Source organism: Podarcis melisellensis (assembly GCF_964234715.1).
Source record: "Podarcis melisellensis genome assembly, chromosome: 9".
NCBI lineage: Eukaryota > Metazoa > Chordata > Lepidosauria > Squamata > Lacertidae > Podarcis > Podarcis melisellensis.
Window position 1 is genome coordinate 24,267,463 of NC_138541.1, and position 17,755 is coordinate 24,285,217.

The 17,755-nt window shown below is 41.6% G+C and overlaps 1 protein-coding gene across 3 annotated transcripts; it reads right to left on the bottom strand.

Annotated features, from left to right (window-relative positions):
* Window positions 1-1,292: 1,292 nt before the first annotated feature.
* CFI (complement factor I) lies at window positions 1,293-17,371 on the bottom strand. Of its 3 annotated transcripts, XM_081925029.1 has the most exons (14): window positions 16,862-17,366; window positions 16,443-16,695; window positions 15,263-15,413; window positions 12,043-12,212; window positions 10,318-10,428; window positions 9,585-9,695; window positions 8,101-8,136; window positions 7,207-7,236; window positions 6,972-7,007; window positions 5,663-5,766; window positions 4,643-4,749; window positions 3,626-3,906; window positions 2,647-2,748; window positions 1,293-2,052 (listed from the first exon to the last, which is right to left on the bottom strand). In XM_081925029.1, exons 1-14 carry the CDS (start codon window positions 16,922-16,924, stop codon window positions 1,835-1,837), a joined length of 1,773 nt encoding a protein of 590 aa, XP_081781155.1. In that variant the 5' UTR covers window positions 16,925-17,366; the 3' UTR covers window positions 1,293-1,834. The 3 variants fall into 3 exon arrangements, with proteins under 3 accessions (XP_081781155.1, XP_081781157.1, XP_081781156.1); XM_081925031.1 differs by lacking the exon at window positions 8,101-8,136 and having other exon boundaries at window positions 16,862-17,371; XM_081925030.1 differs by lacking the exon at window positions 7,207-7,236 and having other exon boundaries at window positions 16,862-17,369.
* Between the last annotated feature and the right edge of the window lie 384 nt (window positions 17,372-17,755).

A 17,755-nucleotide genomic window follows, 5' to 3' on the forward strand; every position in this document is an offset into this window, starting at 1 on the left:
GAAACCCCCTTATCCCAGCACTGTGTCCCGCTGCTGTCCCTTATTGATGATGTCCCTTAAATTTCCCGGCTCGGGAGGGAAGCAGCGGCTTGGGGTCCCTCGCTGCAAGAGCGCGCGGACGAGCTGCCGCATCTCCGTCTCTCCCTTTTCCCACTGAGGGGCGTGTCGTGAGAAGGCGGGTGGCGGAGGGCGGGCAGGCAGCCCTTCTCTTGCGAGGGGAAGCTGGAGGCGGTGGCGGCTGAGGAGGCGGCCTGAAGGAGGAGGAAGAGGAGGGGATGGGGAGGGACGCAGAAGGGCGGCACTTCAGCGGCCGCCGCCGCTCTGCAACCGCCTCATGCCGGGCTCGTGGGTGGCGTGGGCAAGAGTCTTTCTCCCTCCCTCCCTCCCTCCCTCCCTCCCTCCCTCCCTCCCTCTCTCTTGGGCGGGGAAGGGCCGATGGAACTCCTCGAGCCAGGACACGGCAGCCCCAACGTGCTGCTTAGTATACCCTCCAACCAGTGCAGCATCTTAATGTAGTGATTTTCCCCTCAGCATCCCTTTCATAACTCTTTCATAACTGCAAAACAGCATGGCTCCATCAGTGCCGGATTTATGTATAAGCTAAGCAAAATCCCTTATTTTGGCTGCTGATCCCTTATTTTCGAGGCCGCTGGTCCCTTATTTTCAAATCTGTAAGTTGACAGCTATGATATAAACTCAACTGCAGTTCACTGTGGTCCATTCACCTCTAGTGGCCTCAGCTGCTTTAGCTAGCTATATTAAGGGCTTGAATCATGTTCTGCATTTGCATTCTGAAGGTTAGAATAATGATAACCTAGTTGAGGAACATTCCCCAGAGCCTTCTTGCTCATTGGAGGAGTCTGAAGTCTACTCCTCTGAGTCTGGGTGGTGGCGACATTGTTGTTGTTTTGATACCACCCTTCCATCTGAGGATCGCAGGGCAGTTTACAGTACTTCCCTGGGTTTTATCAGGTTGGGTGCAGGATCCAAGCATAGGTCCTCCCCTTAAATCAGGCTCTGATTTTTCTTATGAGCTACTGCTGCATAACTAAATCCCTGAAGTTTATTGGCCCAACGCCATGACATTCTCCATGCATTTTTTTAACAATAGGGAAAATAGCACCTAAACAGGACTTCAGAGTTTTAAGGATTCTGCAACTGTTTGAAATGTTTGAAAATAGTCTGTACAGTAAGATACCTAAATATTCTCCGTCCATGGCTATTATGCCATCTTGTGTACAGTGGAGCCTGCTTAGCAAATCTCAATACAAAACCCACAATAAAAACAAACATTTCCTTGGTGGTATGCATCACTTTTATTTGAATATACAATGAGTACAAAAGAAATGCAGTAACTGTTTAAAGAAGCACACATACTTTAAAATTTATTAAATGCAAAATTTCACAACTCATAACTGATGATCTTTCGCAGCGTAATCCAACCAGAGCTGAGCACTTCTAACTTTCACAGATGAGAGATGGGAAATCAGTGGCCTTCCACATGTTAATGGACTACAAATCCCATCAATCCTGACTGCTGGCCATGCTGGCTGGGGCTAATGGGAACTGGAGCCTGAAACATCTGGAGGGCCAAAGGTTCCTTCCCCATCCCTGCCACAGTTTTCAACAAGCTTAAAGCTACAACTGCACACATATTTACTTGGGAGTAAGTTACGTCTTCTGAGTAAACTTGATTGTGCCATACATTTCTCTCATTGAAACCACTAGGACAATGCTTCACTTTGGCTGGATTGAGCCACAAGTTCTGCAGCCTATTTTTAGTTATTGCCAAGGCAGAAAGAGGTAATATTTACATTCCAAATCACATTCCAAATCACAAGTTATATCGCGAAATGAGATTCAGTCCAGTGTGACGGCCAATCCAATTGAAATAATGTGCCACTTTTGTATAAACCCCGGGGTGTCCTTTTTCACCACAATTTTCACCCCAGCTCACAACACCCCAAACATACCCCACATTATTAGAGTCAAAACAAACCAAGGGTCCTCCTGAGTCACCTTTACAGGAATCCACAGAGCCATCATGTGTTCCTGAAAAGAGAAAAACAAAGTAAGTTGTTACAGATGCCCTCACCCACAACAAAGGCAATTATGGGTGGTTTCGTTCCCAAACTATATTAGTCATACTGGATACAGTCAAAATAGAGTAGAAAGCCCAAAGTGTGTGACTTGTGACTATGGCTTTGTGGTGTTGTTTTATCTTGTCCATAGCTCAGGCATTTGTTTTTTTGCTCATTTGGGACAATTAATCAATTCCCCCATATCCAGAGCCTGAGTTCATTGAGCCTGATCCTTGTTAAAGACTGACATAATTATTCAGGGAACTGGTGTTATTCTGGATAATATCTTTAAATGCTGGTGATTTAGGGAGCAATCCAAACTCCTGCTCGTCCAGTGGAGTCCCATGGAGCAATGGGGCCATGGCTGCATCCACAGCCCTGCCATACATGACAGCAGGCAGATAAACATCCCCTCCTGTTAACTTCTTAATACTCATGTGGGGAACTATCTGTGTGTTTGTTTTGTCTCAGGCACTGATATGTGTTGACCTGTCTCTGCTTACTTAATACTGTCTCATGAGTTTGCATCCAGATGGGTGTCAAAAATGATACAGTTCATATTCACCTGCGCATTCCATGCCTTCAAAGTACCGGTTCCCATAGATTTCAGAGCAGTTTTCCATTAGATAAATGTACCCCCACTTCAGGCCAAATTGCCTTGAAAATTCTAAAGAAGAAATAAATAACAGTTGGTGTTTCATTTTACCATTTATTAATTGTTCACAATTCAGTACTTTCAATCACTGTCCACAAACTTATCCCATTTCAACCGTGGTCAGGTTAATCTGATTTTTTAAGTATCTGATGAGACTCTTATGCAGTGCAGGACAAAACAACTTGCATCTTTTTTTAAAAAAAGTGAAAATTTCACATAAATTTTAAAAACTGAAAAATTTCACATAAATTTCATTCAAGTCACTGAATGAAGGGGTTGTGAAGACTTGGCCAACATGGACTGCTGAACCAGTTAGCAACAGTTATCTCCAAAGAGCCCACGCTGTGCTAGCTGAAACTTGAAGAGACTCCCAAATCCATCTGCAGATTTCACCCATGAGAATTTCACAGGCGTTTTCTTTCCCTTTGATAATTTTGGAATGTAACTTCTTATGCCTTGCTGGAGGATGGGGGGGGGCGGGGAGAAGAGGGGGAGACAAGTTCAGCAGTATACTAGCTGAGACCAACAGGAAATGCTAGTGAAACAGCTTTTAATGAGCTGTTATAAAGAAAAAACAAAAAAAATTCCTTCCAGTAGCACCTTAAAGACCAACTAAGTTAGTTCTTGGTATGAGCTTTCGTGTGCATGCACACTTCTTCAGATACCAAGTGTGCATGCACACGAAAGCTCATACCAAGAACTAACTTAGTTGGTCTTTAAGGTGCTACTGGAAGGATTTTTTTTTGTTTTGACTATGGCAGACCTATCTGTAACTGTTATAAAGAAGAGTTGAAAGGAAGTTCTTTTGTAGCTTAGCAAATTATGAGGCCAGAAGAGATGAGGAAATTGTAACAATAATTAAAAAAAGTAATTAGCCTATTCCATTTACCTTCATCGAGTCCCCAGCCAGACACTTTGCACTGGTGGCCACCTTTGAACATGTATTTTGACCAAGGGACACAGACTGGCGCAGAGTCCACAGGGTAACATGTTGGGCTGTTCGTGTCCTTGGGTTTCATCTCCATCAAAGCGATGTCATTTTCATATGTTTTGGTGTCGTACTTCTCGTGAACTATTACCTTAACTACTTGAAATGCTTCTATTACACCTTCCTGTCGTACTGTGTTCAGCATTCCAGTCCACACCTGATAAGTATGTGCACGGTTCTCTCTGCAAAGAAGAAATGTGTTTCAAAGAGTACAAGCAGAAAGACAAACTTTGGATTATGAAAAAATTCCCAGCTAATTAATCAAGTAGTCAAATGGATTATATACACAGGCGTCCACTTTTAGCAATAGGCTCCTGAACAGTTTTCCGTGCCTTTATGAAATCCATTAGATGAGAAAAGCTGAGATTCATCTGAGATACAGCAAAACTAGCTGAGGCCTATTTATTTATTATTGCATTCATTTTAAGATTTATTTTTTTAAACCACTTAATTATTTGCATTTCTAAAAAAAAAAAAAAATATCCACAGAAAATGGGACAGTCAAACAATTAAAAAATCACAATAAAACCAAAATGCCAGCTGGAACAAGAAAGTCTTCAGTCATGAACAGAGAGTGTGTCTCTCTAATTTCAGGAGTTCAACAGTCTTGAGCTCACTCTGCTGAATGTAGAGCTTCTACTAGTTATGAGCTGCGTGTCTGAGCCATGGGGGACCACCAACAGAGATTCCCCCAAAGATCTCAAAGAATTTCAGAAAAAAATATCAAGGACCAGTTAGGTATTTTTATTTATTTACATTGGGGGGGGGGGGCAACTGTCCTATGTCAATTAAGTCAATATAACTGCTAGATGGTTGTGACATAGATGGAGCCACGGACGTCCAAGACTCTAAAAGTTCATTTTGTTCTGTCTCTTGCTGCAAGGCAATTCCTACTTGAGAGTTGCCAAATCCACTTACCTAACACAGTGTGCAGCCGTCAAAACCCAACAGCCCCCAATATAAACGCCACCGCAGTTCACTGTTGTCCGTTCATCTTTAATGGCCACTTGCCAAGGAAATTCATCCTGCAAATACATGAGGCATGATGTTACACTTTTCTAGACCAGTTCTACTACCAATATTACCTGTGCCTATCTATATTTGTGGTCTCCAGATGGAACTGGAAGTAGGAGCAAAAATCAACGTTGGTTGACAAAGTAGATATTTATTTCAGAACCTACTGTTTCTACTCTACCTTCTTCAGGAAAAGTCAGAGAAACAAAGGTTCAGCATTTTGATGTGCTGCTTCTTCTTTTCCTGTTGGATAAAGAAATAGCTCTTTCGTCTATTCCACTTTTTTGGTTCATACTTCTAGTTGGATTTTTAAAAATAATATTTATGTACTAAAATGTCCTATAGCAAAAAAATCCACGATAGGCGCTTAACTGAAGTGTTTCACTTATTTCAACTGTACTGCCGATTCAGGTTCCATAGCTTATGATTGGAGGGAGGGAAGGTTGAGAAGTAGGAAAGGGGAGAAAATATATTGCTGTGCAAAATTTAGAAGACTGAAAATTAACTCTTCGATTTCCTACTTTATACTCAAAAACCTTATGCTTCACCATAGATTTCTAGATTGTTTTATCCATTGTCACCGTTCCTGCAGGTCTAAAAAATGCATTAAAAACACAGACTTGACATTACTCAACAGACTCAACATTACAGTGCTACCTCGGGTTAAGTACTTAATTCGTTCCGGAGGTCCGTTCTTAACCTGAAACTGTTCTTAACCTGAAGCACCACTTTAGCTAATGGGGCCTCCTGCTGCTGCCAGAGCACGATTTCTGTTCTCATCCTGAAGCACAGTTCTTAACCCGAGGTACTATTTCTGGGTTAGTGGAGTCTGTAACCTGAAGCGTATATAACCTGAAGCGTATGTAACCCGAGGTACCACTGTATAGTGCCTGTATTGTTAGCTACACCTGATTTTCCTTTTACCTTTCCTGCAGTGAATCCACCTACAATTCGCTTCCGACGAGTAGCCGTGTGGTTTGCAATGCCGCACTGTAATTGGGGTAACAATGTTTTGATCTTTCTTCTTTCTTTAACAAAAGAGATAAGCAGTGTCATGCTTGCAACTCGCTCACTTGCATTTGTTGAAAGAAACTGCTTTGTGGTTTGATTTTATGACTTCTTTGGGCATTTAGATTACATACGTGCATTGATGATAATTGAACAAAGGAGTCGGGTGCACTGGCAAACCGCACCTCCTTCGGAACATCACATCCCCCGTTCTTCCAGTCCTTCACAAGATGGATTGTGAACTTCTGAACTGGGGAGCTGCCCCTTCTCGTGGAGGCCACCTGTGCAATCTAGAACCCCCACATATTAGGGATAATTGCTTGGAAAAATGCACATTTTAGAGGAGGTGCACCCAAAAATGTGTATAAATTTTTATACCTACTTTTCCTTTGTTTTAAAAAAATTGCAAACTAATGCAGAAATTGGGTGTACCGAAGACTGGAAAAATGAGAAACCAAAACTGGCAGATTCACCTAAGCCTACATAATAATTCTCTTTAAGCATATATCCTCCAACATCTTGAGGACCAGAACCAGGATGCTCTTTTTTTGGTCTCATGAGACCAAAAACCAAGCGGCTTTCATTCTGGCTCTCTGGCACAAGTCTACTGACTCTCGCCAGAGTGCCAGACCAAAGAATGGGACATTCCAGGATCCAATTAGAAGTTGGGATTGGCTGTTGTAATTCTGGGATATCCCACTTAAATCAGGACTGTTGAGCGAATGTAAGCAACTTTTTAAAAAGTTTGCATTCAGGGAGTTGATGCATGGCACTTTCCTGAGAAAAGAATCAAGACTCAGGGGTTTCAAGGCCAGCTCTTTCGTTTGATTGTTGTTTTCAAAGGTGGAAAGGGGGTTGTTAAGCCACATACGCCTGTGTAGCCTTGAAGGCTTCATCCTCCATTCATATAGTCATGTGCTTTACACAGCTGTTCATGTGAGCAGCTTCCAGTACATTTCTGACAGCGCACTGTCAAAAGTGCCCCAGAAGAGGTGATAAACCAGAATGGTGAAAATCACTGGAAGCTCAGCAAGAAGCATGATTTGACACAAACAGCTTCCCCATGAAGTAGTTTCCCATTTTCAAGAGCGATTAGTGAATGCATGTAATAAGTTCCATTGAGCAAAGCAGACTTTACTTATGAGTAAGCATGCATAGGACTAGATTGCTGAATCAGTCCAAGCAATTATCATATTGTCTATTGATGATGATATAGTGTATTTACCTTCATCCATAGACTGTTCGGCATCTTCTTTTCCTTCTGAAATAAAATAACTACTTTAAATTATTGTAACTGAAAACCTAGTTTCAGATCCCTAAACCAATGAACATTTTGAACTGATCCCTGCAGCTGAGCCTTCACAGCTCTTTGATCTATACAGCAATTGCAAGTGAACATGTTTATTTTCATGCTGCAAAGAACTTAGTGATGTCCATGAAATAAAAACACAAAATGTTACCTCTTGCGTTTTGTTGAGCTCTTCTATTGCCTATTTAAAACATACACACATATTATATATAAGTAGGGTGTACACAGGAAAAAACCAACATACACCAATGCACACTATGCTATGAATTTGCTGTATATTGGGGTTTGAGAATCTAGATGTTGGACGTCCAATAATGCCTGCATCAGACTTGACCATTGGCTATGCTAGTATAACCTTCCAGGTTTAGCCTTGCAGGGGTGAAATTCTTGAAGAGTTCTTGAAGAGAGCTGGGAAGCCAAATAAGATTATAGGGTAGATCACCCTGTACAACTTAAATTGCATTTTCTTATATGCATGAATAATTAGTATGGGGTTGCAGAGTCCGTTCTCGCAGAGCTGCAATTTGTAAGTTGCCAATTGCCGTTGTCCTCTCATTGTGGGACTAAAGCTGATTGCAGAGAGCAACTCAGAAGCCTTCTGCACCTTGGTAGACAAGAGCAGCCTCTACCAACCTTGGGTTTCCAGATGTTGTTAAACTACAACTCTCATCAGCCCCAGCCAATGGTCAAGGATGATGAGAGCTGTAGTACAGCAACATTTGAGGACCCAAGTTTGAGAACAGACAGAGAAACATTTAAATGGGCTGATCACAAAATTTGCAAGCAATAATATATACATTTTCTCTTCTGACTCAGAGAGACCATTGATTGCATTGTTCTTTTTTCAAATACTATAGTTTCAAATAGTGCATTTATTTATTTGTGGGGAACCTGTTGTATTGCTCTGTATAACTGTGGTTCCATGAATGGGCTGGTTTTTTTTCTGGGCTATTGCTGCCCAATAAGCTGAATTATAAAGAAGAGGTCACTCCTGAGAGAAACATAAGAAGAAAGTTATAAAATAATATATATATATATAAATTACCCGTGTTTTCATTTTCTTCAGCTCTTTTTTTATCACCTATTTAAAACATGCACATATACATAAAATAAGATAGGTGAACACAGAAAAAAACCAATCCACCAACAAGCAATGAATTAGACTGGCTTCCATTATATTAAGGGTCTATAGTCCTGCAGATGTTGTTAAACTCCACCTCTAAATTGGAAGGATTATAGGGAGTGGCTCAAAACTACATATGAACCTTGCTCAGTAATACGGATGACTAAGGGCCAAAGTAGACATTGGGAATCCCTATTAGCTTTCCTCCTAGGGCTAATAGCAGTTGTGCTGATGGGGTGATTTCGTTCTCTTTCTCTTTGTGCTTCACTTGCTATTAATTTTTCTAGCATCATGTTTAATATGGACCTAGGCTCCATCCACTCCTTTTGCTCTGCAGGGTGAAGTGACTAGACAAACATGATATGTAGACCAGACACATGCTCACTTTTTGATGAATTTTAAATGAAATTGTTAATAGTTCGATGGGTAGGGCTGCATTGCAGTGATAGTATAACTTCTATTGTGTTTTATATAGATATAGATACATACATACTTTTCTACCATGATACCCAAGGTGGTTTACATTTTTAAAAAATGTGATTAAATTATGATTCATTATGATTGTCGCATTATTATGATTATGTCCTATTGCTGTGGACTGCTTTGTGCACAAATCTATTTGTGGAAAATGCAGAAATTGAACGGGGATGATTGCCTTTGTTGAGAAAATGCATAGATATGCTTGCAAACTGCTTCTGCTTCTACTATGAGAATGAGAAGGGTTTGGTTTTCAATTACCGTAGTACAAATCAACCTGCGATATCCACCTGGGAAGGTGACATGTGTTTTTAGCTTACTGTTAATTTTAATTATATTTTGAACTTTTAAAAATAGCTGTTTTCAGCTGCCTTTTATTGACAATACCGCTATTTATGTTTCGTTTCGTTTTTGTAAATTGTTTAGGGGTTCTTTTTACAATAGAGAGGTATATATTTTTGTTAAATAAACAGAGAGCATTGCCTTTATGAGCCCCATTGAAATGAATGATGCTCATTTTCTTGAGCTGTTCTGTGTATTTAGCAACAACAACCTCTTTGGATGGGGCAGGCTGTACATCTAAGATGAACTAAAACGCAGCTGCAAATTATATATCAGTAAGTGGAGCACAAACTTCAAATCAAGTAAGCTACTAGGTTACAGAAAGCATCCCTCCCCCCTTTCAAGCTGCAATGTTGTACTGTGAGTTGTGCGGAAGCACTCTGTTTAGGTTTTGATATTGCTCGTCTATTAATGAGGGACAAGTGGACATGAAGGATGGGCTGTGCAATGGTCTCAGATATCACCACAATTTGAGCTAGCTAGAATGTTCTAAGCTTATCCAAACCCATTACATAGTATGTGTGTGGGGGGTGGGTGGGATTATTGTCCGAATGCAGCTACAAATAAATAGAAAGGTATACTCTTACACTGTGAGCGAGTCTCATCTTCTCCTGTTAAACAGTCCACTTCGTTGTTACAGACGTATTTTCTTGGAATACACACATCTGAATGACAGTGGAAGCTTTTCCCCCTACATGCTATCGGAAAGAGATCAGTCAGAATATAAAACACAAAATGGTACATCAATAGCACAGTGGTTTAAGGCCTAAGCACAAAGAATTGTAGAGTTGGAAGAGACCTTGAAGGCCATCTAACCCAACCCCCTGCAATGCAGGAATCTTTTTGCACAACCCTGAGATTAAGAGTCTCATGCTCTACCGATTGAACTATTCAGTTATTTTTAAATATTCAGCAATGTAACTTTGAAATATTCCAGCTTTTCTGCTCCTTTGTGTGTGTATAAAGTTGAATGCTATTCTCTCCTTTTTGGGAGCAATGAAAACACCCCCCACCCCATATGTTCATAGCACTGTTTTTACTTCTGATCCATTGATTTACTTCTGATCCATTGATTTTGATTGGTGAAGCTTTAGTTTGCTTTGTTATAAGCCACCTTGGGGAATTTTGAGTTAAAGTTGGTATATAAATCTAACTGATACCTAACATGACTGAAGAAATATGACTTGAAACTTTTAACCTTTTGCTCTTAAGCAGAGTTTAGAGCAATGATGTTTACAAGCATTTGTTTGACAAACATATAGCTTTAAAGCATCTTTCAGAACCATTTGTGTATGAATGATTACATAGTATAGAGCATACCTTTGCAACATACTTCATCACTTAAGTCTCCACAGTCGTTGACGCCATTGCATGTCTTAGAGGAAGGGATGCATTTTCTATTGACACAACGGAATTCTTTTGGCAAACATTCTGTCAAGTGGGATGAGAAACAAATAATGTTTTGGTTAGATATTCTTCAGCAGAAAAGGAAATACTGTATAGAAATCCATAGGATTGTTGGCTGGGATGGGTGCACAGTAGCTGAAGGCATGATACTATTGTGTTCAGCATAATTATCTGCCTCTGGTTTAATTATTAAGAGCATTTCTATGTTTCCTTTCCATCAGTGACAAATCCGAGACAGCAAACAAAAAGATGAATTCAGCATAGCATTCACAAGGATTCAAAAAACAAAAAAGAGATATAAAACTATATGTTGTGGGGAGGGGAACAGGATCATAGCTGTCAACATTTCCCTTTTTTAAAGATAAATTCCCTTATTCCAAATAGGATTTCCCTTTAAAAAGGGGAAAAGTTGACAGCTATGAACAGGATCTGGCTGGCCCTGGGGGACGGGGTTCACTTCGAAAATTGAGTGGGACCTGTCACCTGACTTTATTCATGATGATTATTATTTAGTCACTTTCCTTGCAACAGTGACCCAAAGCAACTAACATTAAAACTAGCTAAAACAAACAAACCAACAAGAACCTAAAAACACAGCAGCATGTCTTCAGGTAACGCAACTGACTGTGCACACTGACTGCATTGTCTCAAAGAATCCACAGTGTATTTTGACTAAATATGCAACAACAGCAGTAGTAATTAAGAGGCAACCTTTCTATCATATTGACGGAGTGACTGCATTTATACAGTGCCTTTCTGCCAAGGCTCCCAAGCTGGTTTACTTTTTTTTTTAAGTAGAGCATGAGACTATTTCAGGGTTGCGGGTTCAAGCCCCACATTAGGCAAAAGATTCCTGCATTGCAGGGGGCTGTATGTTTGTGTTACTGTGTTCCGTGAAGTGGGACTATTGTCCTTTGTTCTTTTTCTCTTGGCTGTCTGATGCTAGAGAGAGAGGGAGCCATGTTGCAGTGCTCCATGCGTGTTTATATGTAAGTAAAGTAGATTAGCCAAAATGCTGAGTTACTGAGGTCTGTCACGCTCATGATGTGCAAACTCTACGGATCCCTAAGTGTGCCGGTGTCGGTTGGCATCGGTCGCTGTGATGTTTGGGCTGAAGAAAGCTTATGAAGCTCCCAAACGATCGACCAGGAGGGAGAGAACGTGCCAGTCGGACATGTGTCTCTGCCAGGGTCCTACTCAAGTGTAGGCTGAACTCCTGACACAGGGTACCTTAGTTTTTCTTAAGCCACCCCAGGGAAAGTGAGAGAGGGACTGCACCAACAGATCATTTAAAGCCATATACTAATACTGTAATGAACTCAGGCGCTGAGTTACAACAGCTATGTAGTCACAAGAGAGGTATCAACATGCTGAAACCCTGTGATCTGTTCAGTGACCACAGAATGCTGAGTTATTTGTTGCAAGGGGAGTTAATGCCAGTGGAGGGGTGAGAAAAGGAGAAATGGAATGGAATGGAGTCTCCTGTAAGTGTAGCATGGCTAGCATACTGAACAGGAATATTTCATATTGCAGTGTTTTGTTCTAGATCCCACTTGTCATCTTTACCAATAATTATCAAGCTAGAAATGGCTTACTACAGACAATTCCCCCGCCCCCAATAAAACTTATTTTACCAACCTCTGTGTGCTGTATGACACGCCACTCTTGCCACTTTCTCATTAGTTTTATTCACTCTAGTTAAAGTACATTCCGCTAGGCTGGTCTCTATTCCTCTGCATCTTGCCTTAAGGCACTCCACTGAATCGGAGTCTTCTTCTAGGTCAACATTGTCTGTATGATCAGCCCCTCTGAGCAATGCAAGAAAGAAGAAGAGAAGTAATCATTGGCCCTGGACCACACATATTATTCATATAGGACTTAAAAGGTAAAGGTAAAGGTAAAGGTACCCCTGCCCGTACGGGCCAGTCTTGACAGACTCTGGGGTTGTGCGCCCATCTCACTTAAGAGGCCAGGGGCCAGCGCTGTCCGAAGACACTTCCGGGTCACGTGGCCAGCGTGACAAAGCTGCATCTGGCGAGCCAGAGCTGCACACGGAAACGCCGTTTACCTTCCCGCTGGTAAGCGGTCCCTATTTATCTACTTGCACCCGGAGGTGCTTTCGAACTGCTAGGTTGGCAGGCGCTGGGACCGAGCAGCGGGAGCGCACCCCGCCGCAGGGATTCGAACCGCCAACCTTTCGATCGGCAAGTCCTAGGCGCTGAGGCTTTAACCCACAGCGCCACCTGTGTCCCACAGCGCCACCTTTTCCCGATGGGAAAAAGAAAAAAACATATTTGCGACAGTCTTTAAACCAGCCCACCTTGTGTGCCAGGAGCCAAAACAACTCCAGAAAGGGAAGAGTAGAGATATAAAATGAAGTCATGGAAAAAAACAGAACTTTGGGGAGAAATTGGAAAAGATTCAATCTCTCCCCCCCCCCCCCTTTAGAAATTGAAAGTCCCTTTGTTAGTTTTGGAATATAAAATGCATTCTTTATAACTTGGTTTGCTATAAAATTATCATGTCTTATATATTAAAAGTGTGTGTGAGTGTTACAAATAGAGCTGCTGAACTGTAAGGAGCCTAGCATCTCTTTGGTTTTGCCAGTTTATGGGGAGCAGCTCAAAACACTGCAAGACAGAAAAGACAACAGCAGGCTAGATGGGCAAATAATATGACCTTCTATAAGGTTCAGTAGTGTTCAGTAGTGCTCTGTGGACTCAAGAAAGGTCTTCCCAAGTGCTGCTACTTCAAAGAAGAAGAAGAAGAAGAAGAAGAAGAAGAAGAAGAAGAAGAAGAAGAAGAAGAAGAAGAAGAAGAATTTGGATTTGATATCCTGCTTTATCACTACCCAAAGGAGTCTCAAAGCAGCTAACATTCTCCTTTCCCCTCCTCCCCCACAACAAACACTCTGCGAGGTGAGTGGGGCTGAGAGACTTCAGAGAAGTGTGACTAGCCCAAGGTCACCCAGCAGCTGCATGTGGAGGAGTGAGGAAGTGAACCCGGTTCACCAGATTACGAGTCTACCACTCTTAACCACTACACCACCACTACCTCAAACTGCATACTCTTGAGTACCTCCTGGGGAAAGAAGAACTGGCTGTATGAACTATGGCCCTGACCTCATAATTCACAGATGGGAATTAGGACTCTCTCAGATGTTGCTGGACTCAAGCTCCCATCAGCTTCAACCACCATGCCCAGTGGTCAGGGAACCATGACCCAGGGCTCGGCCTCCCCATCCTCAGGGAAAATTGTTACGAATTCAGAGCTGGGAGAAGTATGTGCCCTCTGAGCCCACCTTGGGCATCCCTATCTCCTTGGGAATTCCAGCACCAGAGGAGCACCTGATGCCATCTTGAAGAAGCCACATTACTTTCTTCAGACTCTAGCTGAGAAAGCAAAACAGAATCATAGCCAAAGTAAACTAAGTAAACAGCCAGGGCCCCTTTAAGAGAAAGGACTCCATTAATCAGGGCTGAAAGGAGCTGCTCAAAAGAAGCTGCCATCCTATTTAACAAACATAGCCACAATGTAACTTGCTGTTTTTAACTATATTAATTCTTTATACATCATTTAAACATAACTCTTTTCATATTATCTAATTGAGTAGAAGCAATTAAGGACCAACGTTTAGAACAGGAAATACAAATGGATCAGTTCTTATATACGTAATGTCCAAATAGAAGCTTTTGTGTTCCACGTATGTACAAATGAATCAGTTTTTTAAAACGTAATGTCCAAATAAAAGCTTTCTGTGTTCCACGTATGTCTTAGCGAATACAAAGTATCAAACGTAACAACTTTAAGGAGCAGTACTTGCAAAAGATGAACTTTTCTTTGTAATGTTCCACATCTGCCTTTGCAAAGTATGGTTGTTGTATGCAGCTGCTGTATGCAGGTATCAGAAAAGGGTACAAAAGATCTTAACATGTGCCTTTGCAAAATATAGTTGTTGTATGCCGGTGTCAGACGAAAGAAGAAAAAGAAGAGGAGGAGGAGGAGGAGGAGGAGGAGGAGGAGTAGTTTGGATTTGATATCCCGCCTTTCACTCTCAAAGCGGCTAACATTCTCCTTTCCCTTCCTCCCCCACAACAAACCCTCTGTGAGGTGAGTGGGGCTGAGAGACTTCAGATAAGCGTGACTGGCCCAAGGTCACCCAGCAGCTGCATGTGGAGGAGCGGAGACGCGAACCCGGTTCCCCAGATTACAAGTCCACCGCTCTTAACCACTACACCACACTGGCTCCATGTGGTGACAAGGATTCGCGGAATAATACCTTGTTTCGCCCTGCCGGCCTTCATCAGCCAAGCATACTCCTATCTTGTGTATCAGAGACATGGATCAAGTGACCTGGCGAGTACTGCATACGTAACTATTGGTTTGACTGTGTTGTGTAAGCCATCCTATTTAAGGCTTGGTCTGCATTTGCACATTGCTGGATGTTGCTGGAGCCTGCACTGGCTGACATCCCAGCTAGGTACTGCTTGGAGCTATCCCCCTTGGCCGTTTGCTTTTTGGCCTTTGCTTTGCTGGACCTTCCTTATCTGGACTTACTGGCATTGCTTGACCTGACTTCGCTTCCTGGATTTCAAACTGGCGCTAGCAGCTAGCAATACACTACATGGTGTCTCTGAGCTCTTTACTCAGCACATGCCAAAATCCTCCCTTGCATGGGAAAAAACACAGGCATGATGGGACTTGGAGTCCAACAACACCTTGCAGGGCCACTGATTCCCCATCCCAGCTCAAATCCATCATAAAGATGGATGCCACTAATGCAGAGTTTTTCTTAAGATTTATTTAAGTAATATTTTATACATATAAGCAGCTCTCCATTCCACCCCCAGAATCTTACTCTGGAAAACCAAGATGTCTGCAGGCCACATTTGCTTCATTCATACCCCAAGGAGATCCACACACAGGTGTCTTTGGGGACAGATTCACTTCAACTTGGATAATTCCTGCTGATGTTGCATTTTCAGGCTTCAACGAAACTTGAAAGGTCTCTAGAAAGCAAAGCAAAATTTGCTAATGTTGGGAGACAGAAGTGCCTGGCGTGCTCTGGTCCATGGGGTCACGAAGAGTCGGACACGACTAAACGACTAAACAACAACAACAAGGTCTGTAAGGTTTACAAAAGGCAGCAATGTGGACAAAACCCACTTTGTTGTATGCAAGGCGCCATGTGTATAGTTCTGTCAGCGCTGTTCGTTTGAAGGGTGGAGTTAAAATAAGTGAAAGGATAAATTAACCTTGAATGGGAAGGCGGGTACTGTATTATTTAATCAAATGGCACATTCTTTGTCAATTTGGTTCCTCTCTGGGATGCCAGATTTAAATTTCTACAACAATTCACACAAATGCATACCAGGAAATGGCTGGATGTTTTATATAGAAACAAAAAGCTCAGGGTTTTTTCCCCATTTACAGGGTGTGTTTATTTTAAAGAGCCTGGAATGTCACTAAGCCAGTCTTTGAGCAGTGGACTCTGAGCGGAAAGCAAGCGAGACTCTCTGCTGCTTTTTGTGCATATGACTAGTAAATGCAGTGGAGGGAGAGTGATAAGACATGATAGAAAATACTCTGTGCTTTTGGAATGACAATGTGCAACATTTTACAGGTAGGCCTAGAGTGTCAAGAGCTGTTATACGAGTCTAGGATTGTTCTGCCTGTGTATATGGCTGCATATATATAACGCACATTTAAATTATTATATTAAAATTATTCATTGTTTTTCTTTTTTACAAAAATAACTCAAAAGACACTTAACAACAGTAAATAACAATGGACTATCCCTGGGGTGGGTAGTAGTGGGTTAATGTGGTGGTGGTGGTTTGGGGTAAATCAGGTGCTCCAACTTTTGCAAGTGGAAGCACTACGTGCTAAGGCAAAGCCACAGTTGGATACCACCAAAACTGTGTAAGAATAATAGAATTACAGGCAGACATCAATGTCGGCACATGTCTACACCCCACCCTTAAAGCTTGGTCTTTATCAGGATCATCAATTCAGAAGAAGAAAATGAAACATATTACCTTGAGAGCTGCATCTTCCTCTGTTCATAAATCTGCTCTTTTTACGTTGACATTCCAAGCTCTTTAGCTGACAGTAATTTAAAGTCCTCTTCTCAGCAGAACAAACCAAGGTTCCGTTTTTGGGGCATTGGTAAGGTAGCTTACAGAAACAGGAGCCATCCACACACCTCTGCCATGGCTGGCAAAACACTTTCTCGCAAGAATTCTGAGTGTAGCCATTGTTTACACATTCTTCTATCAGATATGTATTGTCCTAAAAAACAAATACTATTCAGTAACAGAAGTTGATTTGTTATTTTCACACTTCCTTCAGATGCATGCTAAGTACATTAAAAAATAAAATAAACACAAGCCTTAAAGTATTACCAATAAAACGTGTTTCTTACAATGCCAACCATTAAAAAAAAAAGAATCCTTACCTTTTGTTTAAAAATTCCAAGTGGTAAGCATGAAATAAACACGAGAGCGGATAATGATTTCATGGTGAAGAGTTTCTGTCCGTATTTAGAATATTTTCTTTCCCTAAAATTTCCCCAGTCTCAGATTTTTGCTCTGTGTTTAATTTTTAACCATTAGCAAATATTTAAAAAGATGGTTCTGAAATAACTACGAGAGCATCCATGTGCATGGATGGTTCTCAGCTCTTAGACAAGATCCTGCTTAAACCTCAGTTCAATGTTCACTGCAAAAACGATAAGAGAAGCAAACAGGTAAAAAGACTAGTAGATCCCTGAAGGAATGTGCTCTCCTGTGCATAACTCTCACACAACTTTCTTAATACTTTCACTTATTTATGTAGCTGCTTTATAGTTGCCTGCTTCTCTGGAACAAAAGATAATGGATGATTTGCATATTTAACTGACAGGAGACTAAGATTTCAAGGTTGTGTTTGGCCAGTTGCTCAATGCCTTGGCAAACGGATGAAAAAAGTATTTGTGCACTAAGCTCTGGGAGTGCCAGTTTCCGGGAATGGCTAATCAACTAGCCCTTAAAAATCAACAAATAGTGGGGCTGTACAGTTCAAAAATCCTTCTATTTAATAATAGCAAGGGAAGAAGGTTTGTTTTAGTTTTTCTTCTTAGGAACATACCGTACTCAGTCCATTGGTCAATCTGCCTGTAGCGGCAACCTCTTCACACAAGCCTTCCCACCAGGAGCCACCTCCAACTTTAAGTTACAGCACACAGTTCCTGCCCCATCCCTTCATCTGTACTGATACTTGGGGGACCACACCATAAAACAGTTGTAGGGGGAGTGGAGCAACAAATGTTCTTTGTCAGGGCTTTTTTTCAGCTGGAACTCACCAGAACTGA